General features: G+C 36.2%; 2 protein-coding genes across 3 annotated transcripts; one reads left to right on the top strand and one right to left on the bottom strand.

Moving 5' to 3' along the window:
• Positions 1–2,141: 2,141 nt before the first annotated feature.
• On the bottom strand, positions 2,142–5,558 carry LOC101095421 (olfactory receptor 4K13). Of its 2 annotated transcripts, XM_045060731.1 has the most exons (2): positions 4,659–5,558; positions 2,142–2,279 (listed from the first exon to the last, which is right to left on the bottom strand). In XM_045060731.1, the coding sequence occupies exons 1-2, from the start codon at positions 5,556–5,558 to the stop codon at positions 2,181–2,183; spliced, it is 999 nt and encodes a 332-aa protein (XP_044916666.1). In that variant the 3' UTR covers positions 2,142–2,180. The 2 variants fall into 2 exon arrangements, with proteins under 2 accessions (XP_044916666.1, XP_003987411.2); XM_003987362.4 differs by lacking the exon at positions 2,142–2,279 and having other exon boundaries at positions 4,588–5,558.
• Positions 5,559–13,437: 7,879 nt separating this feature from the next.
• On the top strand, positions 13,438–26,579 carry LOC101095178 (olfactory receptor 4K13-like). Its single transcript, XM_023256231.2, has 3 exons — positions 13,438–14,158; positions 18,073–18,203; positions 24,389–26,579. The coding sequence occupies exon 3, from the start codon at positions 24,396–24,398 to the stop codon at positions 25,350–25,352; it is 957 nt and encodes a 318-aa protein (XP_023111999.1). The 5' UTR covers positions 13,438–14,158; positions 18,073–18,203; positions 24,389–24,395; the 3' UTR covers positions 25,353–26,579.
• The last annotated feature ends 1,258 nt before the right edge of the window (positions 26,580–27,837 follow it).

Below are 27,837 nucleotides of genomic sequence, written 5' to 3'. Positions count from 1 at the left end.
TGAGATAGTCAAAGACTTCACCAGACAGCCTAATTATTTACTTAATTATTTTTTCAAATACTGTCTTTTAGATACAGACTGAAGAATTGCTTTAGGCCACTCTCTCTTTAGTAGCCTCAAATGAGTCTTACTTTCCTTTAGACACATCAACCTTTCTGACCAATTATGCTCAAAGTAAAATCATATGGCAGAACAACTCTGAGCAAAGTGTTCTAGCCTTGCAGACTAAAATGATGACAAGTAGTATATATTTTTAGCTCCTCTTGCAGTTTGGAAGGATCATCCACACTTTAGGGAGGTTAAAGATTTAGCTTTGTAAATCTATGGTAGGCAATAGATTTAAAAATCATGAACAATGTTTTTGACATATAGATAATTTTTTGGTCCTAGTCTGCCTTACCTTTTTCAGAATATTCTAATTCCTCATGGTGACTTAATATGTTATGATGTCCCCTAGAATTCTGGACTTACCTGACGGGTACTAGCAGACTGAAAACCCTTCAAGTAACATTAAAATCTGTCTGAGAAAATGGCTATTTTGGGTAATGGTGAGATGGTGATCAACTTGACTGCCTCTTTGAAAGGTATAAGCTGCATATAGATTGCCTACTGGAGGATTGGAAAGACTCCAGACCATTCTTATAAATCCTCCCTCCTAATTCTTGGTTTTCGTTAAAGGTAGGAAGAGAAACAGGTGATTTCAGCCACTAGGTGGCAGTGAAGCTTCTTGTAAACTTCTTCCAGTTTTTATTGAGCTGTGCACACCGAAATTTAGATTCATTTCTTCTACAATTAAAAAAGATTTATTTATACCCACTGGAAATGTTGACAATAGCCTGAAATTAGTAAATTTTTCCATGTCAAATAGGCGAAGTGCAAATGTTAGTTTTTATCATCCCAAATATGTTATTTTATAAAAATGTATAACATTTTCATCATATTGTATAAACATATTAAAATCAGTAGTTCTCCATACATATCTCAGAACATTTATGACATATATATATATATATGTATATATATAGTGTTCATTGGAATTCAAGAAAAATTTCAGAAAAAGTATTAAGTCTTAGAATCTCATGAGCTAAAATATGAAATAAGATATTAGAAAATAATAGGAAAACATAAGATTATCATAGTTGAAACATTATATTCTAAGCCCAAGAAAATAGATAAAAATGTCAATTATTTAGTGTTCAGGTAGGTGGCTAATTTCAAGTAAATATATATATAAAACTATATATATATATATATATATATATACACACATAACTATATAAAACTACACATTTTCTTCATTACAGAATTATCAAAAAGTGACAGTTAAAAATGACCTTGGGGCACCTAGGTGGCTCAGTCGGTTGAGCATTTGACTCTTGATTTTGGCTCAGTCCATGATCTCACGGTTGGTGGGATCAAGCCCTACATCCGGCTCTGCACTGACAGCGTGGAGCCTGCTTGGGATTTTCTCTATCCATCTGTCTCTGCCCTTACCCCCTTCTCTCTCTTTCTCTCTTAAAATAAACATTTTTGGTGGGGTGCCTGGGTGGCTCACTCGGTTGAGTGTCTGACTTCAGCTCAGGTCATGATCTCACAGTCCATGAGTTCGAGCCCCACATCGGGCTCTGTGCTGTCAGTTCGAAGCCTGCTTCAGATTCTGTGTCTCCCTCTCTCTCTGCCCCTCCCCCACTCACACTCTGTCTCTATCAAAAAATGAATAAACATTAAAAAAAAATTTAAATTTTTTAAAATACTATTTCAAAGGGAAAGATACATCCCAATGTTTACAGCAGCATTATTTATGATAGCCAAATTATGGAAATAGCCCAAATGTCCATCAACTGGTGAATGGATAAAGAAGAAGTGTTAGATATATACAATGAAATATTATTCAGCCATAAAAAAGAATGGAATCTTGATATTTGCAATGACATGGATAGAGTGAGAGAGTATTTTGCTAAGCAAAATAAATTAGAGAAAGACAAATGCTATATGATTTCACTCATGTGTAAAATTTAGGAACAAAACAAATGAGCAAAGGGAAAAAAAGAGAGAGGCAAACCAAGAAACAGACTCCTATCTATAGAGAATAAACTGATGGTTACCAAGGGAGAGGTGGGGGGATGGATCAAATAGGTGATGGGGATTAAGGAGTGCACTTGTGCTGAACAAGTGTTGTATCAAAATGTTGAATCACTATATTGTACACTTGAATTTAATATTATACTGTATGTTAACTGACTAGAATTTAAATAAAAACTTAGAAACAACAATAAAAAAAGAGTATTTACAGCCACAAATGTCCTCCTTGCCCAGCTCAGTGGATGGCTGCCATGTCTATTCTCACCCCAGCAGAAATCTGGGGTTTTATTCTGTGCAGAAGTCTCTGAGCTGCAGGACACCAGGCACATACCTTAATCCTAAACCTAACCTTAAACTTAACCTTACCCTTAACTTTAAACCTAACGATTACCCAAATGATAACTCCCCCAAGCCCCTAATCCCCAACACTAAACCTAACCCTAACCTAACCCTCTGGAGAAATCTCTGAACTGCAGGATACCAGGAACATACCCTCACCCTGGTCCGAATCCTGACCCTAACTCTAACCACATATCTGGAGGGAAAAAAATGACATGGTGTACACATACAATGGAATATCACTCAGCCATAAAAATAATGAAATTGTGCCATTTGCAAGGATGTGGGTGGAGCTAGAGAGTATTATGCTAAGAGAAATAAATCAGTCAGAGAAAGACAAACACCATCTGATTTCACTCATACGTGAAATTAAAGAAGCGAAACAAACAAGCATGGGGGAAAAAAGAGGCAAACTAAGAAATAGACTCTGAACTATGGAGAACAAACTGATGGTTACCAGAGGGGAGGTAGGTGGGAGGATGGATTAAATAGGTGATGGGGATTAAGGAGGGCACTTGTGATGAGCACAAGGTATTGTGTGGAAGTGTTGGGTCACCATATTGTACACCTGAAACTAATATTATGCTATATGCTAACTAACTGGAAATAAAATAAAAACATTTTAAAAAGGCCATTTACTATATGAGTTCACTTACATGACAGTCTAGAAAAGGGAACCTAGGTACAAAAAAACAGATCCTATTATCAGAGCCAGAAGTTAGGAGGGAGGGATAGACCACAAAGGGGCACAGGGGAATTTGAGGGTTGAGGACATTTTCCTATAACCTCATTGTGATCGTTACAAGGCTATGCATTTGTCAAAACTCACAAAATTGTATACTAAAGACAGTGATTTTTTTTTCTATTTGTAAACCGTATTTAAAAACAAAAAAGCTTGATACTGGTACAAAGAATTGATTATAGACTTTTCAGAGGTATCAATAACCCCTACCCCATGTAGGCCCCATGAATCAATTTATCAGTGGACTCAGAAAAAAAGAAGAGGCAAATATTGGTGTTATTACTGAAAAATTTGTTTTGGACTTACAACCATGTACCATAGTACTGTTCATACCACAGCACAACTGCAAATTTAGTTCACTCTTTCCATCCATGGGCTGTAAACTTTCTGAAACCCTGGATGAGCCTTCTGGCACACTGTGCCAGGCTCACAACATATGTGAAGGATGGTTGGAGGCACTGTGTCTGGGGCAACTCAGTAACAAAGTTAATACACATTAAGTAGGGATTATGTACTAAATGTACTTTTCCAGCACCAAAGAGCAGCTACCCAGGCACTCAGCTAAATAGCAATGTGAGGCATCATCTGTGTGCATTTTCTACATACAGATTCCCAACAAAAACTGCAAGTATAATAGCAACACTAATAATGTATTTTGTAAAGATTAAAAACACGCTGGGGTGCCAGGGTGGCTCAGTCTGTTAAACATCTAACTCCTGATTTCGACCAAGGTCATGATCTCAAAGTTTGTGATTTTGAGTCCGGAGTTAGACTCTGAACTGACATTGTGGAAACTCTTGGGATTCTCTCTCTCCCTCTCTCTGCCTTTTCCCCACTCATTCTCTTTCTCTCTCTCTCTCTGTCTTAAAATACATAAATAAACTTTAAAAACATGCCAAAATTATAAAATAAATGTTTAAAGAAGTTTTTATAGATAGAGAAGCTAAGTAGATAATTTATTCATTTTTTCAAATTTGCATTAGAAACAGTAGTGAAGAGAAGATTTTTTTTAAGTTCATTTATTTATTTTGAGAGAGAGAGAAAGGAGAGAGCATGAGTGGGGGAGGAGCAGAGAGGGAGAAAACGAGACTCCCAAGCAGGCTCTGCACTATCAGCAAAAAGCCTAAAGTAGGGCTCCATCTCACAAAGAGTGAGATCACGACCTGAGCCGAAATCAAGAATCAGACCCTTAACCCACTGAGCAACCCAGGTGCCCCAGTGAACAGAGGATTTAAATGCATGTCTTCCAGAATGGAGATGTCATGCTTTAACCACTGATGATGACAGAAGAGGGGTTTCCTATCTAACAATTACATCTACTGTTTCCTTATACAGAACTTGAAATACATTAAAAGTTTATTCCTTAATAATGCCCAAAACAAAAGATTGCCTCTTTGGAAGCATCATCTACAAAGTGGGTTTTGAATTTATATGTCGAGTTCTATGGTGTAATGGTTAGCACTCTGGACTCTGAATTTATGTGTCGAGTTCTTATCTTCTTAATGGCTGCTTTTACTTCTTGATTCCTTAATGTATAAATAATAGGATTTAAGAGAGGTGTGAAAATTGTATAAAACACAGAAAGAATTTTATCTACAGAGTATCTGCTGAAGGGCCATACATAGATAAAGACACATGGGGCAAAGAAGAGAGTCACAACCGTGATGTGTGCCGAGAGAGTGGAGAAGGCCTTGGCGGAACCACTAGCAGCACGGTGCCTGACTGAGTGTATGATGACCGTGTAGGAGACAAGCAAGAGGAGGAAGCAGACCAGGGACAGGAGGCCACTGTCAGCAATGACCAGCAGTTGTAGCATGTAAGTATCCTTGCAGGCGAGTTTGATCACAAGGGGAAGGTCACAGAAGAAGCTGTCCACCACGTTGGGACCACAGAAGGGCAAATTCAACATGAAAGCCATTTGACTAGATGAGTGCACAAATCCAACTGTGTAGGAGGATAGCAGCAGCCCACCAAGCACTCGGGGGTTCATGATGGACATGTAATGGAGGGGTTTGCATATGGCAACATACCTGTCTATTGCCATGGCTACAAGCAACATCATCTCACTCCCACCTAGGAGGTGCATGAAGAACATCTGAGAATAACATCCCCACCAAGAGATGGTCTTCCGCTTTCGGAGGAAATCCACAATCATCTTAGGGGTAGCAAAAGAAGCCAGGATCATATCAATACAGGAGAGGTTGATAAGCAGAAAATACATTGGTGTGTGAAGGCGTGAGTCAAAGGTCACGGTGAGCAAGATGAGGAGGTTTCCTAACACAATCCCAGCATAGACCACAGAGAATCCTAGAAAGAATAAAATCTGAAGATTCTGAGATTTGGAAAGTCCCAGCAAAATGAACTCAGACACCACTGAATGGTTCACCCTTTCCATGTTATCAACTTTATGTCATCATAATCAAAAGAAGTAAGAACTGTGGGCAGAAAAGTTGTGTTTACACAAAGGATGGTTCATGTTGGTGTCTAATTTTGATACTCAGACAGGTGAACTTAACGCACCTCCCACTTTTGGGAAATTTTATTGGTCAGTGATATTATAAATGGCCCAGAGCAGCATTCCAAACAGTAAGAAGAATTCAGACTATACATTTCTGAGAGACAAAAAAAAAAAAAACAAACAAAAAAAAACCAGCACATGAAATAACAATCATATAGACTGTGAACTTGGATTCCAAAGCCCTCAATACAACACCTAGCTGAGTTACTCATTGGGCAACATATGACGAGTATCTCCTTTTGAGGGTTATGTTTCCTCCTCAGTAAACAAACAAACAAAAAATCAAACTCCATGATATTGAATGTCTCTTTGTGCTATAAAGATCTTCATAAATAAGATAAGGATCATGGTGGGTTCCACATTCACAGAATATTATTGAGTTTCTTAACCTGGAAATGATAAATGTATAAAATATAGCAAGGATTCTAGAGACCCATACTTTGAAAGAGATTCTGGTAAAGAACAATTAATTAATGTCTTAAATTAAGTCTTCCTTATAAGTTTTTAGGTCCTGAGAAAAGCACATCTTCTCTTTCCTGCTCCATTCTTGCATGAATCCCTCATAGCTTATGCTAATACCAGCGATGGTCACTGCACATTAGTAGAGTCAAACCATGAATTTACATATGTATACATAATATATATATGGCATATATAATTCATTCACTCAAAATTTAACATTATTCACCTCAAATGCCTCTTCTGTAATTTTAAGCAGGATATACCAAGGATATAGAAAGTCCCCAGCCAAATGGAACTGAATTTATTTTCTTTTCAGTGTGTATTCATTCATTCATTTGTTTAGTGCTATACAGAGGACCACTGGTTAGCTTGTGCTGTTTATTTATCACAGCTTCAAAACGATAAAATGAGGTAATTGAGGTAACTGACTGATGTGGGTAATAGAAATACCATTCTTTCAACACAGTCATCTAAATTTATACCATAGCTTTCCCATCAGCCCATCCTTATAACAACACTGGTTTTGTTGGCTTTGTTCTTAAAAAAATATTTTCAACCATAATAGTTCCTCGTTATCTAGCTTCTTAAAAAGCTCCTGCAGTAATTAAAGCCTTCCTTTTGTGCCATTGTTTTTTACCAGAGCGGGGAAAATACTTTCATAGGAAAGTGCCTCATGTGAATCCCAGGAATAGCCTTGCATCTCCTTTTCCCATATTGCCATCAATTTCCTGCAATTTATGCTCCCAATCATCAGAAACAGAAGGAAGAAGCATCATAATGCTGTACACTCTGTTTCTCTGAGGCAATCCCATGGGTACATTTATCCAACTGGGGATGTATTTTTCCTACATAGACATATCCTCTGGCCAAGTTCTTACTCTGAGAAACTTGGATTGACACAAATTTGGTACTAAGCCACATTAAGTACATAAAGTTATTTCCATGTTTAGAAAAGTTGTATCTTCTTTCAGTTTTATGGGTAATATTTAAAATATCCACACTACGCTTTTTGAAATCTCATTTTTAAAACTGCATTTGAGGAGAACAGGATAGACTTCAAATATACATGAAATAGTTTATACACATTCTTGCATATTACTAATATTTATTGAAGGAGTGAATGAATGAATAAAATATATATGAATATTCAGGATCTACATTAAAATCAGTGTTAAAGCAAAATCCATGTAAATTAGGAATTTTAAGCATATTTACTTTTAAATGTCAAATTGGATGTTGAAGCATTTTTAAACAGAAATAGAATAACCATTCCAATAAAATTGTTAGAAGTACGTATTTTTCCCTAATTTATTTTTGAAAAGGATCAAAGTAGCTTATGTGAATGGAAAAGAAAACATGGTACACAGAGCAGCAGGATATAACAATCTATTTCCTGGGTAAACAATCTATTTCCTGGATATCCTCTGAGAACAGTAATATACACATTAGTACAGTGTGTGTGTGTGTTCTTTGTGTGTTGTGGGTACTAGTATATGTTTACATTTATATGCTTTTTATTAAAACCATAGTGTTCAATGCTATTTATTGAGAGAATAGTGTTCACATGTATAGTTATTTTCCTTGGGTTTGTCAATACATTAAAAATACATTTCTAAGAGCACATGAAAATCCAAATCATTTTATGGCTATATAGAATTGCATTTTATTGATGATGCATAATGTAATTACCCCAAAAATATAGTTTACTTTTAGGAATTCAACATTACTCATAAGAATTCTGTTTTCATCCTATCAGTGTCTCCTTAAAAAAACAACAATTACCTAACTCCCTTATCAATACCCAAGTTCACCTAGTCCTTCACAATCAGCCTCTCATCTACTCTAAATATCCAGTATTGTTTTCTTATAGTGCCAAAATACAACTTCTGTTTTGGTAAAAAAAACAAATTTGTGGTTTTCTGTATTCCCCGTCCATTTCTTTTTTTCTATCCGTACATGTTTTCTTCTTTTTGGGTAGACAAATCCTGTCCATATAGCCATATCCTTCAGGACACCTTGAGGCCTCTCTTTTATAAAACCCATACCAATTTCCAGTGTATTTACGGTCCATTTCATGTGCTCTACCATTTACTTATTCACTAGGTATACCATGTGCATTAGGTGTAAATATTCTGAAATTGAAGGAACACTAGAATAAGAGCTATGGAAATTTGTTCTAATCCAAGGTCTCTCATTTTTGGTGTTGTGATTCTTCTTTCCCCAGATCACTTTTAAGCTCCTTGAAAATAGATCAATTATTCTTATATTCTCCATAATGTTACAAGGGTTATCAATAGAGATGTTGATGAAGTGAGTGAAAGCTGACAGATATTTAAAGAGAAAAACTTTGGAATAATGCATTAGTGATAACTGTAGAAAAGATAGGTTTATTCAAAGTCAAAGAATTTTTCTACTTTTTATGTTTTTTTCTGCTTTGATAGTGTAACTTGCACCAATCTGTAATATTTGTTTACAGTACATTTTTACATATTAGTTTTTACTCTAAACCATAGACATAGACACACATGCATACACATTCTCCCACACACTCCCTACAAGTGTAGAAGAGGCAAGGGGTGACAGAGTAAAAAGAAAAATTTTATGTTTTCAAGGGAATCATTTTGATTATCTGCCCAGCATCCCCCCTTCCCATAGAAACAAAGTTCTTTAGCTTTCTTTTTACTGTAAACAACTTTCAAACTGTTCTAAAATGGCTGAGGAGAAAGATATATAAACAGCATTTTATAAAAAACAAATGAAATCAACATTTGATTCTTAATTCTAAGACACAGACTCACCATGCAGAAAATATAGTTGAGCTGAGTACTAGAAGTAGAAATTTAATCACAGATCACAGGCATCATATTATGAAGAAAAAGGACAAATTGTGATTGGTCTACAAGTTGCTTGATCTACAGAGCACAATCTGTCAAACTACTTGAGAATATATGAGTAATTTATTCCATTAAAATGAATGTTTAAAAAGTTTTGTAATCTTAACACAGAAGAATATGAAATAAAATCTATTATGGCTTAGTTTTGCCAAAAATCATATTCTTGTCCACATGATACTAGTCATCTGAGCTGATATTTGTTGTTTGTTTGCTTAACAGAACAGGATAAATTGAAGTGTTAGGTCTAGTAGGTTTATAAGCACAGGGAATAACACATTTCTTTGGAAAAAAAGAAAAAAAGCAAAGATTTCATTCAGCTACCTACTTCTTGAGGCATCACCATTTGGCATGGATTGGAAATGTTCTCAAATGTATATTAGTAATGATATGGACATTATGAAGTTTGACATGAAAATTCTTTAATAAATGGAAAATAACATCACTTGAAGTATATCAAAGTGTACTCAATTATTTAATTTGCCCCATACTGTCACACTTATAAGGAAAATATGCTGTATTTGTATGACAACTAGAATGATAATGCCTTCTAGAATTCTCTAATGTTATCATGGTGTTCACCTAAAGAACTTTTCACATTTGACTCTACCTATGAACAACGGGATTGAAACTCAGTATCTAGAAATGGTTCTATATTTTTTAATGTATGTTAAAGCTTCCCCTACAACTTACCAGTTTTACAGTGTTTCAGAGCATTACTTGAGTCAGACACATTGAAACCTGGAGAGGTTCTCTTTCCAAAAATAATAGTATTTCCCTAAAATAATGACAAATGTTAATATTTTCTCTATTTTCTCCATAAAGAGTCATATATATTGAGAGGGTAGTAATATAGATGTGATGTATTTTGAGACCTAACAATACCCAACTGATGATAAATACCAATGGGAATTATTAAAGATGCCATGTTGTTTCCCCTGAATGACAACAGAGAAAACTTTTTATGGCATTGCACACTTATAGAAATTGACATGTTTTACTATCAACAACAGTTAAGCAGAGGACTATAAAACCACTATCAGGTCTGGAATGTTCCAAAATGAAAACTTACTTGAAGAGTATTAAAAAAGGTCAATCACAAACACATAGCTACCTTTTACTGTATATTACACTTATGCCTGGCATTATTATAAGCATAACTGGGTCTATCAAAACAGAAGATACAAAGATATAAAGCTGGGGAACTGCAGTCTCCCCATTTCCTTAGTCCCACCTCTGGTTCTAAGAAATGTTTCCTGTGGAGTATCTCCTTGGCTCTCTTTCATATCCAATTGAAAAATATATCTATCCAATCTATTAGCCATATGTTCATGCCTCTTTCCATGCCTATTTAAAGTAACATTGAATTTCTGTTTCTGTGTTTAATGAGACCACTGTTCCAAATGTGATATGAAATATGATATAGCCAGATAATCCAATGTTCCTTTGGTCCCTTTTGTAGATTAGTAAAAGCAAAGTGCCTTTCTTGATCAGAGGAACTGTTCTACATGAAATACACTGATAGACTCTCCAATATTATAAACCTTTAATTGTATTTTCGCTGGCTGCTTCTGTAAGATTGGTAAGAAACCATGCATCACAGCCATTAACTCAGGAAATCAGTGGGTGAGCCCTAATGAACTGATGGGGCCAACTGCTCTGTCCCAGAGAACCCTGAGGTGGCTGGACAGATTGAAAGAATAGGTCCTGGCTGGGTTTGCAAACATTATTGCTAAACAAACTTGGATAAACTCATTGCAAGAGAAAACAATAACTCAAGAGATAAGGGTTTAGAAAAGAGGGAAAATTTTAGTTCCAGGTGCCTATATCTGTGTGAACTGGTAGGCTCAAGCCTTAACAACTGAGCTCTCTGCTTGCAAGGTGGACACCTAGAATTTTTTAGGACAGGTTTAGGGAGTTACATGCAGGAGAGAAGGCAGGGAGCATGTGATCACAGATGAGGTCAGTATATGTTTAGCCCCTGATCATGAGCAAGGAAGGGGATATGGGGGGATGTCTTCTAGGCATTCCATTGCTATCAGGGCTTTTCTGATAAAGGGACTGGAATGTTTCATTCATTGTCAATGTTCTAATAAAGTGCGATATAACTGTTGGGGTCTATAGTTGAGCAAGAAGTCTCACTAACAAAAGGATAACCAAATCCTAGAGCTGAGTAGGTGTCAGTTCTACTGAATCCCTGTTTTTAGACCACTGGGGCTTCTGGAAGGAGTCCAGTATGATTTATTTGCTGGTTTTGTGCAGACCCTTGACTTCAGAGAAATCTGCCTAAAATCATCAGTAGGTGGTTTCTTCCTATGAATGCTGAGTTAAGCCCACAGTGTTCACACTAATGGCTTCCATGGGTATGAGAGAAGTATGCCCACCTTTTCTCTGTTTGGATATTTCCATGTCATTTTATTTCATTATCCTCAGTAGCTAGTTCAGGAATACCTAAACCATTTGACATAAACCTCAACATTCCAATCTCCTGGCTAGCACCAGGACTTTTTTGGGTGGTTTCTGTATGATTTGTCTTAATCTTCCTCTAAGTTCCCATAAATGTTTACATGACTGAATGCTGGAAGTGAGAGTAGTTTTATTTTCCAATTACCTAGAGCCAGTATACTTGCCCCTATAGCAAGACCCCTGGCTTAAGAGACTATCAACATCTAAAGGTGTCATTGGCCCATGAACCTAATTCCTCCTGCAATGCTAAGTAAGGGTACTTGACAGCATCCACCATACAGATTTCCTCTTCCTCAGTTTTACTGTCTTCAGGACTTAAAGTGGTTGATTTACAAACAATAACATGGCCTTCATTTTGCAAACTACATCAATAAGCAAGGAGCATGTTTTAATTTGACCAAGAGGGAATAAAATGGTTTAAACCTGGGCCGTCCAAGTTATTAGCCACTACACATACATGGTTATTTTAGCTAACTACTTTGTTTTTCTTTCCTTCCTTCCTTCCTTCCTTCCTTCCTTCCTTCCTTCCTTCCTTCCTTCCTTCCTTCTTCTTTCTTTCATTCGGTTGTTCTGTCTTTCCAGCCCCATTTTCTCTCTTTCATGGTTCTAGAGTTTATATTATACAACTTTAAATTATCACATTCTAGTATCTTCAAATAATATTATTCCATTTCACATATAACATACTGAACTTCTCTACTGCTTCTCCCCTTTGTACTATATTATCATGTCATCATTTTATTTGTACATATTATAAATGCAATAAATTGTCATTACAGCTTTATTTATTATTTCTGATGGCCATGAAATATGTAATCGTTATTTGCTTGAAAATGTCTTTATTTCACCCTTAATTTTGGTATAGAATTCTAGTTTGAGAGGGTTTTTTCTTTTTATATTTTAAAGATACTTTGCATAGTTTCTGAAAAGAGTCTAGAGTTATCAATTTTTTGTTCTTTTGTATAAAATGTATCTTTTTTCTCTGACAGATTTTAATATTTTATAAATTGCTCATTTTCAGCAATTATTGTATGTCTTGAAGTGATTTTCTTTTTTGTTTTTCCTGAGGCATTCAAACCTAATTTTGTTCTGTGAATTTATACTTTTTATTCGAGTTCTTTAAACATTATTTCTTCAAATTTTTTTCCTGTCATCCCTAAATCCAATACCACATGTGTTAAATCATTTGACATTTTCCATAGGTCATTGAGGCTCTGTTAATTTTTTCCACAAATGTTTTAGCTTCTGCTTTAGCTTAAATTGTTTCTATTTTATTTTGTTTTTAACTTAAAAAATTTTTTTTCTTTAATGTTTACTTATTTTTGAGAGAGAGAGAGACAGTGAGAGAGACAGAATGTGAGCAGGGGAGGGGCAGAGAGAGAGGGTGACACAGAATCCAAAGCAAGCTCCAGACTCTGAGCTGAGCTCCAGGCTCCAGCACAGAGCTCATCATGGAACTCGAATTCAGAAATGGCGAGATCATGACCCAGGCTGAAGTCAGACACTTAACCGACTAAACCACCCAGGTGCCCCTTTTCTTTTTAACTTTTAAAAAACTATTTATTTATTTATCTTGAAAGTGGGGGGAGGGACAGAATGAGAGGGAGACGAGAGAATCCCAAGCAATCTCAATGCTATCAGCTCAGAACTCCACATAGGGCTCAGTCTCAGGAACAGCAAATTCATGACCTGAGCCGATATCAAGAGTTGGACGTTTAACTGACTGAGCCACCCAGGTGCTCCAAACTGTATCTATTTTCTATCCAGGGATTTTTGTTGTTGATGTTCCTTTGTCCTTCGAATGGATTTTTTTGGTTTCTATATTGTATTTTGTAGCCCTAAAACTTCCATTTGATTTTTTTTAATATTTCTATTTTTTTTCTCATGTTTATGTCATCCTGTAAATTCCCTGATTATTTAAAAAATGCCTATTTTAGGGTTATATATAGGGACGGAGATCCAACATGCAAAGTAGAGGAACCTGAAGTTCTCTCGTCCCTTAAACACAGCAGAGTTGAGGCCAAAGGACTTTGAATTCCAAGAATCCAGGCTATGACGTGACAGAGACATCTTCAGGGGCCCACAGGGACAAACTGGCAGGCCATAGGTGTGTGAATGCAAACTGGGAGAGATAAAACGGGCAGTGTAGACACGGATAGGAAGGATCCCCTTGTGCAGAGAGCCAAAGGGAAGAGAAAGAGAGATTGTGGAAGTATTTATATGGACAAGAGAAAAACCACAGACGGAGAGGGAGAAAGATCCAATCTCTAACTGCAGGGCTTTCTCTGGAGTGGGGCCGGCTGCCCTATTTGCGCACCTGGGGAGGAGGGGAGCCAGCCCAGGGCTCAGTAACTAGTCCAGAGACACAGTCTGCAGAGGGAGAAAGCAATCCTCTGCCTGGAGTGCTGTGGGAAGAAGTTATATAACCGGCCAAAGGAGTGGCACTTCCCCGAAACCAGGCGAAGGGAGTAGGAACCTTAAAGACATCAGGGTTTAAGTCCCAACTGAGTCCCATGGAGGCGCAGGAGTCAGCGGAGAGGGACAAACTGCCTCGTTCAGGCCCACTGCACTGTGAGGACAGCCTGAACAGAATGGTTTGGGATAGCCGGTCCTTGGAGGAGAGACTGGGGTGTCACTTTTCTCCCTATCACCAACAAGGTATGGATGGCTTCAGGGAATGAACAGCGGGCCCACAGTGGAGGCGGGACCAGCCTACACTAAACACACCCCTCCTTGCCTGGTAACTGTGTATCTACTGGAGTAGGATTGATGCCAATGAAACAGTCCCTCCTCGAGAACAGTGCTGCCATTGGTTCCAGGGTGCCCAGCGGTTTTGGATTTTCTGATTTATTCTTGGACAATTCTTATTATATATATGTATATATATTACATGTATTATATATATATACATATATTTATAAATATATACATATATTTATATGTATATATATACATATATGTGTGTGTATATATATCTATATATATAATTTTTTTTCCTTTCCTCCTTATTTCTTCACTCCTCTGGTCTGGTTATTCTGGTTGTTGGTTTGTTCAACCAGACATATTTAATCTATTCTCTTTATACCTGTTCTGTATCTCCTTCTGAATTTTCCTCTCTCTCTCTCTCTCTCTCTCTCTCTCTCTCTCTCTCTGGATTAAGCTATATAGTTTCTCTTCCTGGTCAATTTTCTTTTCTTTTTCCTCACCCGGGTCACTTCTCTCTTTGTATGGGATAAGGGCTCTTCCATCAACACCACCCCCACCCTGTTGTTTGGTTGTTGCTGGTGTTTTGGGTTTTTGTTTTGTTTTTATTTTGTTTTTGTTTTTTCTTTGTTTTTTTGTTTTCTTTTCCAGGGTTACTTCAACAAACAAATCAAGGCACACCTGGTGTAGGGCCTGAAACATCATTACAAGTAGGAAGATAAAGCAACCAGACTCACAACAACAGACAGCTAGTAACACACTCTAACAAACACCTGCTGAAAGGCCAGGCCCTAGACAATGTATGACCCCTCTTTAATACAGTAGTGCTCACAGGTGCAGGACACATAACAAGTTTTTAAAACACATAAGGGACAGAAAACTAGCCAAAATGATGAAATGGAAGAACTCTTCTCAAAAGAAATTCCAGGAAGAAATGACAGCTAAAGAATTGGTCAAAACAGATATAAACAATATAACTGAACAAAAATTTAGAATAATAGTCATAAGATTAATAGCTGGGCTTGAAAAAAGCATAGAAGACAACAGAGTATATTGCTGCAGAGATCAAGGAACTAAAAAATAGTCATGATGAATTTAAAAATGCTGTAAATGAGGTGCAAAATAAACTAGAGGCAGTGACAGCAATGATTGAAGAGGCAGAGGGGAGAATAAGTGAAATATAAGATAAAATTAGGGGAAAAAAGGAAGCTGAGAGGGATAAAAAAATTCTAGAACACGAGGGGAGAATTAGAGAACTAAGTGATTCAATGAAATGTAATAATACCCATATCATAGGAGTTCCAGAAGAAGAGAGAGAGAAAGGGGCAGAAGGCGTGCTTGAACAAATCATACCTGAGAACTTCCCCAATTTGGGGAAGGAAATAGATTTTGAAATCCAGGAGGCACAGAGAACTCCCTTCAGATTTAATAGGAATCGATCTTCTGCAGGATATATAATAGTGAAACTTGAAAAATACGAAGATAAAGAGAGAATTCTGAAAGCCGCTAGGGACAAACAGTTCTTAACCTACAAGGGTAGACACATAAGGGTAGTAGCAGACCTATCTACTGAAACTTGGCAGGCCAGAAGGAAGTGGCAGGAAATATTCAATGTGGTGATTAGGAAAAATATGCAGCCAAGAATCCTTTATCCAGCAAGGCTGTCATTTATAATAGGAGAGAGGAAAGTTTTCCCAGACAAAAACTGTAGCAGTTCATCACCACAAAACCAGCCTTACAAGAGATCCTAATGGGGAATTCTGTGAGTGGAATGTTATATGGCAGAGAACAAAAAGAACCAGAGACATCACTACAAGCATGAAACCTGCACATAACACAATAACTCTAAATCTATATCCTTATATTTGCATTTATTATTGATCCAATGGGATATATCAGTGGTTCACAACCAAGGGACATTTGGTAACATCGGGGGACCTTTTTGGGTGTCAGGGCTACTACTGGATGTAATGGATAGAGGCTATGAATGCAGCTACATATCATACAATGCTCAAGGCAATCTCCCACAAAAGAGAGTTATCAAGCCTAAAATGTCAATTGTGCCAAAACAATACCATACATTGTGAATATTACATTATTGTGTTTTTCATATATTTTGAAAATAAGAGAATTGTTAGAAATACATATTTGAAATGTCTTCTCTAGTATATGCACCTTTTAATTTTCTTTCTTTTTTTTTAGTTTTTCTTTAAATTCCAGTTAGGTAATAACAGTGTAATATTAGTTTCAGGTGTAAAGTGATTCAACACTTCCATATATAACACTTGGTGTCCATCACAACAAATGTGCTCCTTAATCCCTATTGCCTATTTCACCCATCCCCCCCATCCACCTCCACTCTGGTAACCACCAGTTTGTTCCCTGTAGTTAAAAGGTTTTCTTGGTGGGGCACCTGGGTGGCTCAATCAGTTAAGCATCCGACTTCAGCTTAGGTCATGATCTCATGGTTTGTGAGTTTGAGCCCTGCATTGAGCTCTGTGCTGACACCTCAGAGCTTGGAGCCTGCTTCAGATTCTGTGTCTCCCTCTCTCTCTCCCCTCCCCTGCTCATGCTCTGTCTCTCTCTGTCTCAAAAATAAATAAAACATTAAAAGGTTTTCTTGGTTTTCCTCTCTCTCCTGGCAAGTACTCATAAGCATTGGACACTAGGAGGTAAACTGATACTTCACAACAGGAAATATTCAAAAAATTAATAACCATATGAAAAAATGTTCTACATTATGAACAATCAGGGAAATATAAGTTAAGCCACAGTGAGGATTATAATTTACCTAACAAAAATGCTAAAATTAAAAAGTCTTGACAATACCATAGTCTGGTAAGGATGTAGAACAACTAGACCTCTTCACATTGCCTGTGGAAGTGTAAATAGGTACAACCACATTGGAGTCCTCTGGTAATTTCTAAAAGACATGCCTACCCTATTACCCAGTAATTTCACTCCAAGGTATGTATCCAAGAGAAATGAGTGGTTATGTCCATAAGAAATATACAAGAATGACTATAGCAGCGTTGGAAATAATACATAAGCCCCATTAATAAGTGTTATTTTCCTAAGTGTCTAAGCTACAAATGTATGAAGTAATCAATGAATGAAGTAATCAATTCAGAGATGACAACAATAAAGTATTTTGGGACACTATTGACCAACCTGTTTACTGAAATATTAGCATGATTAGGCAAAATAGGTGGTTGTACAGGCCATTAGTTGACTTCATAAACACAGGCAGTCCAATGTGAGAAAGAAGAAATTAGTCAGCTGTTGTTTAACAAGGAAGAGATCAAGTAAACGATAGCAAATTGCTTTCATTTTAACCAGGAAGTATCTGGCACAATGCAGTAACAATAGAGCTCACAAATCCAAGAGGAACTAATTATAGAGAAAAATTAAAAAGGTATCAGAGAGATGTGACTCTGAGGAATCAGTTATTTCTAATTAAATTGGTACTCTTCACCTTTATTCAGATGATAGGATTAAAGAAAGCTTTATGTGGCCATCAAAGTTTTATGAAGAGTTTTATGTAATAAAGTGAAATATAATACAATGAATTTTATCTCTTATGTTTCTAAATTCTTCTTACTTTGGACTTTCAAAAAATCAAACTTATTACATTTTAAAGAGACACAGTTTGTATATGTGTGTCTATTCGTGGGAACATGGTTATATCGCTCAGTTAGTAATGGTTCTTTCTGTCTCTTTTTTATGGGGAAAATCTACACACTAAAGAGAGATACTGAATAATCTAGCTTGCCAAATGATGGCATTTAGTTCCCGAGGGAATTCATTTATAAGATGCAAGGTTTTCCCAAGGTCATTAATTGACATATTCCTCATTTGGTCTTCTGCAGTTTCAAAATAAAAGGGAGTTCTCCTTCATTAAAACGGGGACATAAAAAAAGAACATGGAAGGAAGTGGGGGCAAGTGAAAAACTCCAGAGCCTCAGTGACTTTCAGTCACAACTCCCAAAGCAATAAAAAGGTATGCATAAGAAACGTTAAAGATATCTCTACGTATGCATTTTATTAAATAAAGTTATGTATTTAAAAAATTTTGCAATTTCAAATGGAGAACATGTTTAATAAGAATATTTGTGATCAATCAAGAAATATAGAAAAATATAATCAGGTATATAATTATAGCACCCAATGCAAAGCCCTGAAACACTTTGATGCGTTATGACCTCAAGCTATATTTTACTGAAATTACACTCCCTTTTTCACATATTCAACCATTATATATATATTTTTTCTTAAACATTTTGTATTTGACCTTGGCTTATTTTTATATAGGGTTCTTGAAATTTTCTGTATTGACTTACAAGAATTTGATATTAATGAAATAGAAACATTTGCCTATTTTTCTCCAGTTCAGCTTTTGCGTCTTAGAATTTTGCTTATGTTTTTTAAGTATGAGAGAGCTTATTCATTTCACTTAACTAACTTCTGTGGTTTCTATTGTTCATGATCCCAAGCCAATATTATAAAATACAACAAAGCATATAATTCACTTCTACATTGCTCTATATCCTTTATTGCTTGAACTATTATTTAAGTATTTAAAATATTTGGATTCATTTTTATTTAAGACATTTTATTGAATTCATTTTTATGTAGCTCACCAGCCTATTTATTCCCAAGTTATTCCACCTTTATCCTAAACAGCATATTTTTAATATATGATTCTTTTACTAAAGTCTCAGGTTTTTCACATCCTTTTATTTATTCTATCTATTCTTAAGAAGGTAAAGTATCATTCCATTACTTTAGCTTTATAACGTATTTAAATGTCAATAGATGTGTCTCCCTTATTGTTCTCCTTTTCAAGAATTTTCCTAGGAATTCTTAGAGGACATATTAGAAAGGCTGAAGGGAAAAGACTGCAGAAGACATCTTCCCATCTTTCTTGGTAAAGTTGCTTTGTCAAAGGCAGATATGTGATTTAGAACGTGTTTGCAACCATGGCTGTCTGTAATAGATTGCCGAATCCATAAAATCAACCTTAGTGCTGCTGCACCTCTGAATGTTTTAGGTATTAGATGATAAACCAGCATAGCCTATCACCATCACAAGCAGCAAGTTATTTACACATTTTTTAAGTTCCTTTAGAGCTATATTAAGATAAATGATTTTCTGATTTGAAGTCCTTAGCTAAATACCAACTACATTTTAGTGAGCATTTATCCAGGGCTATAATCTAATTCAACTTTATTTTATTTTATAGAACTTGCCTTATAAAAATTAGAATCTGCATTAAGTCTATAAGCTAATATACCGGAAGTAAGCAAGCACTCCTGATACTTTAATGCATCCATGTTTCTCTGAGATTTGTATGAAATTTGTATATAGGTGCATAATGTTCCACAACGTGCTACAATAATCTATTCAAAATATAATGGCATTTTTAAATTTAATAATATATCTAATACATTTTTCTATAAGACCACATTTAGATTTCCATTTTTTTAAGTTTATTATTTATTTTTGAGAGAGAGAGCATGCAAGCAGGGGAAGTGGCAGAGACAGAAGGAGACAGAGAATCTCAAGCAGACTCCACACCTGCAGTGAGGAGCCTGATGTAGGGCTCCAACTCACAAACCGTGTGATTGTGACCTGAGTCTAAACCAAGAGTCGGACACTTAACTGACTGAAGAACCTAGATTTCTATTTGAAGTCATGCCATTAATGATGGGTATTGGAGGAGCTGTCCAATTTTAGGTTATTAAAGACAATAGGATAATGAACACTCATCCATTTTTCTTTGGAAACTTAACACTAAAAATCACAGAACTGAAGGTTCTTTTAAAAAGGGTGGCAAAACTTGGGGCACCTGGGTGGCTCAGTTGGTTGGGCGTCCAACTTCGGCTCAGATCATGATCTCATAGTCCGTGAGTTTGAGCCCCACATTGGGCTCTGGGCTGACATGACAGCTCAGAGCCTGGATCTCTTCAGATTCTGCGTCTCCTTCTGTCTGCCCCTCCCCTGCTTGTACTCTGTGTCTCGCATTGTTTCAAAAATAAATAAACTTTTAAAAAAAAATTTAAAGAATAATAATGTGACAAAACTCAAATAAAAAATTTAGTACCAAATTTCTCCAAAAGAATATCATGCCAAAATACAAAAAGTGGTATAAAGGAATTCTTAAACTCCCATTCTTTTGTTACTTTTACTTGCATTTCTTTAATTATCAATAAGGTTGAACACTTTTGTGTTTAAAGATATTTATAGTTCTACTTCTATGAATTGCCAATCCAGATGATTTCTCCACTTTTCCACTCTTTCTTAACCTTTCCTTTTGAATCAGAACTAACAGCTCTTTGCCACATTTGTAGAAAATATATTCTCATCTCTTATTGTATGTTCACTTTTTTTATTTTCACTCTCGGAAAGTCAGCTCTGATTCTAGTTTTTGCATCCTATCTAAACTTCATTGATTCTAGTTTTTGTATCCTATCTAAAATATTTTATCAGCTCCATGATGTTAAAATATTTACCTGTGTTTGCTTTTCATTTCATAGAAGTTATATTTTTAGGGAAATAAATCTTTAACATCTCTGAAATTTATTTTCACATGGAAAATCAGTCTGGGAATCTGATCTCCAATCCCAGATTGCAAATTCGTTGCCTCATCAGCATTTGCTGAATATTTTCCTTACTTATCCCAAAATCTATTTCTGTTATATATTACAGTTACATATGAGTTTATATGTGGGTCTGAACAAGCCTTTCTGTTGTATTTTGCTTTTTCTTCCTGTGTTGGGTCCTCATTCTTTGAAATGCTGTAACTCTATAATTTGCACAGTAAGTAGTGCATGAAGGCAAACACCACAATCTCACATGGCAGAGTCACATGTCAAAAATGCAAGATTTCATAGGAAAACTTAATAAGTAAAAATCTGGCAAAGTTTCTCCTTCTTTCATTTCATGGAGAAGTGGACAGAGGCTGGGTCACTGTTGCATACAGCCTTGTAATGGGGCCTAGGAAGGTGATCTCACCTGCTCCCTACTCTGTGTTTTAATCAGGCAAACCTGAGAACAAACTCAGGAGAAAAGATTAAAATGTCAAACCTCAGAAGGTAAGCAATACGAATTTTGAAGTTAGCTTTTCAGGAGAATATTATAAAGCCAACTGCTGGCATTTATTGATAGTGTGGAATTCTGACATCAGGAAGAGCTTCTTTTTCTAAAGAAGGGCCATCAGCACCAGTTAACTTCTTACAGTACAACCCTCCTGGCTTACCATTGAATAATTCTGTTTGCCTCTCCAGAAATGTCTTTTACTATATTGTTTGTTGCTGTCATCATCAAGTAGAGCTTTTCTACTATTTTCAGTTTCATTGGCTTAATGTTAGGTTTTTGAGCCAACATCAAACTCTATTATATAGCTCAAAGTAGTCCCTGACATATGATAGTATAAATCCTCTAGCTGTGTTCTTCAAAATTGCCTTGGCTTGGGGTGCCTGGGTGGCTCCGTCAGTTAAGTGTCTGACTTCAGCTCAGATCATGATCTCACCATCCGTGAGTTCGAGCCCTGCATCGGGCTCTGTGCTGACAGCTCAGAGCCTGGAGTCTGGTTCGGATTCTGTGTCTCCCTCTCTCTCTTACCCTCCCCCATTCATACTCTGTCTCTCTCTGTCTCAAAAGTAAATAAACATTAAATTTTTTTTTTTTAAATTGCCTTGGCTCATCTTGGACTTTTGCATTTCAATATACATTTCAGAATAAACTTGTGGATTTCCAAAACTCACCTTGGATTGACATAGGGACTATGTTGAATATACACATGAATTTAAAGATAATTGGCATAGGGGTACGTGGGTGGCTCAGTTGGTTAAGCATCTCTGATTTCTGCTCAGGTCATGATCTCATGGTTTGTGAATTCGAGCCCCACGTCTGCTCTGTGCTGGCAGTGTGGAACCTGCTTGGGATTCTTTCTGCCTCTCTCTCTGCCCCTCCCTTGCTTGCAGTCTCTCTCTCTCGCTCTCAAAATAAATAAATATTAAATTTTTTTAAAATTAAGAATCGGCAAATTTACAATTCATGAACCTAATATATCTTTTTATTAATGGGTATTTTGTTGTCAACTAAAATGATGTTGTCTACCTATCTCTTCAATATTGTTAATTAGAGTTTTCTAATACTGAACCATTTTTTAATTCCGACAAAAAATAGTAGTTGGAATGAGAGTTAACAAAATACCAAGATTTGTAGGGAAGTGTCTGTGTAAATTTGTACAACCATCTGTTGAGAATTTGACATTATTAGATTAATTGAAAATGACCTAGTAATTCTACTTCTAGTTATTTAATCTTGAAAAAGTCTTTCACATGTAAATAAACATATAGATATACATTAATTGCACCATTTTTAAAAACTTAAGTATGGTTGACACACAATATTACATTAGTTTCAGGTGTGCAACATAGTGATTCCACAAATCTATACGTTATGCTAAGCTCACCTCAAGTGTAGCTACCATCTGTCACCATACAACCTTATTACAATCCCATTGACTATATTCCCTGTGCTGACCTTTTATTACCCTTGACTTATTCACTACATGACTGGGATCCTGTGCCTCCCACTCCCTTTCACCCATTTTGCTCATCCTCCCACTCCCTTCCCTCTGGCAAACATCAGCATGTTCTTTTATATGTGGAATCTAAAAACAAAACAAATGAAGAAACAAAAAGTAGAATCAGACCTATAAATACAAACTGAGAACAAACTGATGGTTGTACCATTTAATAATAGTAATTCCTCAGTAAAAATAAAATTTTTATTCACAAAATGTTGTTATGATAGGATATCATTTTTTCATTTTTAATAAGCCACACACAAAACAGTAAGATGATAAGTGAACTTTACCTATGCCAGTAGTTTTTATTTTATTTAAAAATTGTGAAGCAAAATTATAAAATACAAATATTTGTCAATTCTGAAAAATAGTATGAATATATTAATTATGTTTTTCTTATACTATCCAAATTCTTAAAATATTTCAAAATATTTAAAATATCAAAATATTTAAAACTAATTGTGTCTTTTTCTATGAATGAGGTCTCAGTCAGATATAAACTCTTTTGTGGGTTTTTTTCCCCACTTTTTTTCGTTTTTTTCAGATGTCACATTTTTCTCAAGCCTCAAAAAAATTGTTCTGTTATTACTATCTTTTTGTAGATACCTATCATATATCTGCCTCGATACCTTGCTTCAAAAATTATGGCTGCCATTATTCATGTTTACATGGATGTCATCTAGAACCACATAGATGTATTCCCTACAGATCCCCTTTTGCTTATCAGAGCTCTACAATTATACCATCCATATATAAATGATATGGGTGTTATACTAAATCTGTTAGGACATTTAGCCACTTGACAGAGAAAATAAATTAAGTGAGGCAGTGCGAAGCCAGCAGCAAGCATCCATGTGTGCCATATCTGAGCACTGTACCTTCCAATCTACTCAATTCATAGGCCCAGAGGTAAAGTCAGAGTGCTTTGGAGAAGACCCACATATCTAAGCCTTTCTTCCACCTTACAGAAAAAAGAAGGTGAGAAGCCATCTCTATGTGGCCAACCATAGACTCAAATGTCTAAACCTCCTAGGGTTTATACTGCTGCTGCTCATCTGACTTTCAGCAACAGCTTGCGAACTGACCCTTAGATTCTCAATGTTCTATATTCCATCTACTTAATTTCATTGTTTTTAGTCCTGCCTCTCAGTTAGAAAACAGCTGGACTCTCCTTCACTGATATGCCCCTTACTATTATGCATTGTGGAAATAGATTTTGAGATGGAAGCATCTTCTTCTTTTCCTATGGAGACCAACAAATCTATACCAAATATTCTAAAAAGGAGGCAAAGAATCTCTAAATTCTCTCACCAACTCAGATACTCACTTTTCTTAAGATCAGTGCAGATATGAGTTATGTATTGCTGGCTTCAATTTTCTTCAAACATCTTGGTTTATGGCAGAAACTCCTCATAACCATTGCTAAGAAATTATATTTATTCTTTTTAAAAAATTTGGATTCAGTGTTGTTCAACACTTGATTTTTTTTGCACATTTCAGTAGATGATGGGAAGCAAAGTTAAGCGAATATGTATTACATCTCTCAATTTTAACTCATAGACTTTAATTCACTTTGTTTTTGCTTTTAGGTACCATATGCCAACAACCAAACAAATGGAGAAACAAAATCATTCCATGGTGTCTGAGTTTATTTTGCTGGGCCTCACAGAGTTTCGTGAGTTACAGCTTTGCTTGTTTTTGTTTTTTTCCATTATCTATGTAGTCACTGTGTTAGGTAACCTCATGATTATCTTTGTAGTAAAACTGGACCCTCAATTACACTCTCCAATGTACTTCCTGCTGGCCAACCTCTCCTTTATTGATATGTCCCTGGCCTCCTTTGCTACTCCTAAAATGATCTGTAACCTAATTAGTGAATATAAGGCTATCTCCTATAAAGGCTGCATGGCCCAGATGTTCTTCCTTCACCTTTTAGGTGGAAGTGAGATGATGTTGCTTGTAGCCATGGCAATTGATAGATTCATTGCTATTTGCAAACCTCTCCATTACAAAAATATCATGAACCATCATGTTTGCATTGGACTTGCACTTTTTTCCTGGACCACTGGTTTTGTACACACTATGAGCCAAATGGTGTTCACAGTAACTTTACCATTCTGTGGTCCCAATGTTGTGGATAGTTTTTTTTGTGATCTGCCTCGGGTCATCAGACTTGCCTGCACTGACACTTACATCCTGGAGCTATTGGTCATTGCATTCAGTGGACTACTTGCTTTGTTCTGTTTCACCTTTCTGTTCATCTCCTATAGCATCATTCTAATTACTGTCCAGCGTCACTCCTCCACCAGGTCTTCCAAGGCTTTGTCCACTCTCTCAACCCACATTACAGTGGTGGTGCTGTTCTTTGGACCTTGCATCTTTATCTACATATGGCCATTCAGCAAGATCTCCATAGATAAGATCCTTTCTGTGTTTTACACCATTTTTACTCCCCTTTTAAATCCAATCATCTACACATTCAGGAATAAAGACATGAGAAAAGCAATAAGAAAAATAAAGAAGAAGCATGTGAGTCCCAGATCGACCTTTTAACTGAAACATTACAATCATGAAAGACATCATGGTCATTGTTGCCACCACCATCATCCGAAGACACTGAGGTATACGATTTTGTATGAAATATAAGCCACATCTTGAGAACTGGCAATCCTTCCCTACACAACATATATATGCAATAAAACATCCTGAATTATGTATCCAAACACAAACCTTTCCAATATAATTCCATTCATGTATGTTGTAATTTTCAGGTTTTTGAAAACTAAATGAGATTCGAAATAACTATTTATTGAGTTTTAACCACAGATGAGGCACTTAGCATGTATTTTCTCTTCACTTCACAATGATGAAAATAGGGCATATTATTATTCTCAATGGAAAACTCAGCATTATAAAATTTAATGATTGCCACAGAAATTCCAAGTACTAGACCAAAAATCAGATCCAAACTCTAACTTCAAAATCTATGCTTTTATAATAGATTTTTATCTAAATTTTAATAACTTTCATAAATGTATTTCTTGTCCCCTCCTTCACATGTTCTCAATAAATAACTCCAACAAGGGCAACAAAAAAAATTCCCATTGATCTGAAAATAAAAAGTCACCAGCCATTTCAGTGCCTCATACCTCTGATTTAATAGAAAAGCATATTAAGTTATCTGAAAACAGTGATCCCAATAATCAAGGTGTTAATCAACACTAAGATTAATATTCCTCAAAAGGGTAGGGAAGATAATGTATGAGACTCAAGTGATTCTCTGTGGTGTCTCATAATATTTTCATTTCAAGTAATAAAAGTAAATGAAAATGTTTTCCACATTGACTGCATCAATTTACATTCCCATCAACAGTGCACAAAGATAACATTCTACGGTGACAGTGACTATACTTATCCTGATGAACATTGAGTACTGCATAAAACTGCTGAATCAATTTATTGTACACATGAAACTAATATAATATTGCACATTTATTATATTTAAAGTAAATGAGTATATTTTAAGTAAAATAAATGAGAATGACATAACCCAATAAAATTTTAAATTTGATACACTCCACCAAGTTAAGTATCATCATCATCAGACTTATTAGATGAAGAGAAAAGAAGAAAGCAATTGGCAGTAAAAGAAGACAGCCGTGGATGACTGAGTCTCATGACCCATTAGTAATAAAATGATGATTGTGGAAATTAAGAATATTTTCCTCGGGGCGCCTGGGTGGCTCAGTCGGTTGAGCGGCCGACTTCGGCTCAGGTCATGATCTTGCAGTCCGTGAGTTCGAGCCCCGCGTCGGGCGCTGTGCTGACAGCTCGGAGCCTGGAGCCTGTTTCAGATTCTGTGTCTCCCTCTCTCTGACCCTCCCCCGTTCATGCTCTGTCTCTCTCTGTCTCAAAAATAAATAAACGTTAAAAAAAAAATTAAAAAAAAAACTTGTTTGTTTAAAAAAAAAAAAGAATATTTTCCTCTTGAATTATGTATTAGGGTAATTGTGTGTTTATAAAGAAATTTCAAATTCCTTTTTTTCCTTTATTTTTCCTCACCAAGAAGATGCTGGTGATTAACTTTATCATTTAGTCTCTAGGCTATGGAATATTCCTATGGGATTATGACTAAACTAGGGGAAATCCCAAACAACACTGAGATGGATATAGGAAGCTATGATAACTTCTAGCTTGCCATTTGGAGTAAAAGGGGAGAATGTCTTAATTTGTATGCAGGACAAATGAATCTTTCAGCTGAAGCAATTATTTTCTATTGGAAATTTAAATACAGGTGGAGTGGTGTGCATGGAGTCTAAGCAACAAAATGGGAAGATGATTCAGAATATTTCTCTGGTGACTCTCTGCCCCATATTAGCTTTTCTATAGTCCTCTCTCTTTAGTACATAGCCACAAGCCTGAAAATTACTTTTCCTGAACTCCCTTGCAAACTTATTTCTATCAGGTTCTATCAGTGGAAGACACTAACATGATGTTGGAAGGCAAGAAAAAGGCAGAAGCTTTACATTCTTCTGCTTTGGGCTCTGGCAGCAGCAATATCAGGCAACCATGGACTCCAGGAATACTTTGTGGGGCTTAGCAGCATCAGTAAGGTTGAAGGGTCCAAGACCCCTAAAGCTTCACCAAGTGCAAGTGCATATTCTTACTCAGTAATGGGATAGAGGTTCCAACATCAGTAATGGCAGCACCCTCCCAGCAGCGTTTAGGGATTCTGGGTAATGTCTCTTCCTCTTTTGCTCATCCAGCTTTCAAGGTGGTAGTTGTTGTTTACACTTACCCACAGTAATATCATTTTCTCCTTTCTGCTCATTTCTGAGCTGTGAAATTTTCATTTTCAACTTTCTACTGAGCTGTTCCCTGGGTATCTCAAAGACATCTCAAGCCTAAAATGTAAACACCAAATTAATTACCTACCTTCCCAAAGCTGCTATTTTTCCTGCACTCCCTATGTGAAGTAATAAGATCACATTCAGCTTAATGATTCAATCTAGAAGCAAATATTTACATCCTATTACAT

Source organism: Felis catus, chromosome B3 (assembly GCF_018350175.1).
Source record: "Felis catus isolate Fca126 chromosome B3, F.catus_Fca126_mat1.0, whole genome shotgun sequence".
In the NCBI taxonomy this organism is placed as follows: domain Eukaryota; kingdom Metazoa; phylum Chordata; class Mammalia; order Carnivora; family Felidae; genus Felis; species Felis catus.
The sequence above is the reverse complement of the archived record's forward strand: the minus strand, read 5'-3'. Positions and strand labels throughout refer to the sequence as shown.